This window comes from Chrysochloris asiatica, unplaced genomic scaffold (genome assembly GCF_000296735.1).
Source record: "Chrysochloris asiatica unplaced genomic scaffold, ChrAsi1.0 scaffold00316, whole genome shotgun sequence".
NCBI classification, from domain to species: domain Eukaryota; kingdom Metazoa; phylum Chordata; class Mammalia; order Afrosoricida; family Chrysochloridae; genus Chrysochloris; species Chrysochloris asiatica.
In genome coordinates this window covers 874,616-875,644 of record NW_006408834.1, presented here as the reverse complement: position 1 = coordinate 875,644, position 1,029 = coordinate 874,616, and the positions used below count along the sequence as shown (strand labels likewise).

Here is a 1,029-nt window from a genome sequence, read left to right as displayed (position 1 = left end):
CACTATGAGTCGGAACTGACTCCATGGCACTTGAAAACAACAACAAATGATTAGGGAGGACTTGACAGAAGGTATTAAAGTTAGTTATATGCTATATTTAATTGTGGAGTCCTGGTGTGGTGTTGTAGGATAAGCACTGGACTGTTAACCTCAAGGTTGACAGTTCAAGCCCACCAATTGCTTCTTGGAAACCTTAAATAGGGTCACTATGAGTCAGAACTGACTCGATGGCACTTAATAACAACTAATATTGTTATAGGTCTGTGTATAGGTTTCATTCTCTTAAAAGGTATTTCAATTTATTATTTCATATTAACATAGCAGGAAATAAAATAAGTCAATGTGAAGTTAAAATGTTTTTGTTTTGTTACAGGCAGCTGTTAAATCTAAAAAAGCTACAGATACCTACAAACTCTATGTGGAAAAATACGCATTAGCAAAAGCTGATTTTGAACAGAAAATGACAGAAACAGCTCAGGTTGGTATTTCTAAAGCTTGGAATCTAAATATAGGTTTTGATTTATCAGTCAGAGAAATAGGATATTTATATTTATATGTATTGATTAAATAATAGAATATTTGTCATTATTTTTGTATTAAAATATTAAAATACACCATCACAGTGTTGATAATATTTAAAAATTTAAAGTATTTTAAAAGTGCACATCTTATTTTAAGATTGAGGACCAAGATGCAGAAAGTTAATGTTGTAAAGGTTATTTAGTAGATCAGAAGAGACTGTCTAAAGATAACTGAGAAAAATTAGAATATTGGTAGGTGGTAAAGACAGTGCTTATTGTAATGCTTATGTGGGCTTTAAAATAGACTTTTGCATTAGACTCAAACTGGAAATGACTCAGTGAAACTCCTAAACCTGGTATAATTATATTTGTTTTAGTGTTCTTAGAACCTTAATTCAAGGCCTGGGTTTAAGATGTGTGTCACTTGTGGATCATACTTAAAATCCCTACCTTCACCTTCTTGTCCTCTTGGATTACTTTTTTTCTCCTTGTTGTTGTTGTTGTTGTT

The 1,029-nt window shown here is 31.8% G+C and overlaps 1 protein-coding gene across 1 annotated transcript in view; it reads left to right on the top strand.

The window, feature by feature from the left end:
* The window catches only part of FCHO2 (FCH domain only 2), a 256,849-nt gene that overhangs the window by 129,448 nt on the left and 126,372 nt on the right, over positions 1–1,029 (top strand). Inside the window, exon 6 of the mRNA XM_006875274.1 lies at positions 374–478. Coding sequence (XP_006875336.1) covers positions 374–478 — 105 coding nt within the window. The remainder of the gene's footprint in view (positions 1–373; positions 479–1,029) is intronic.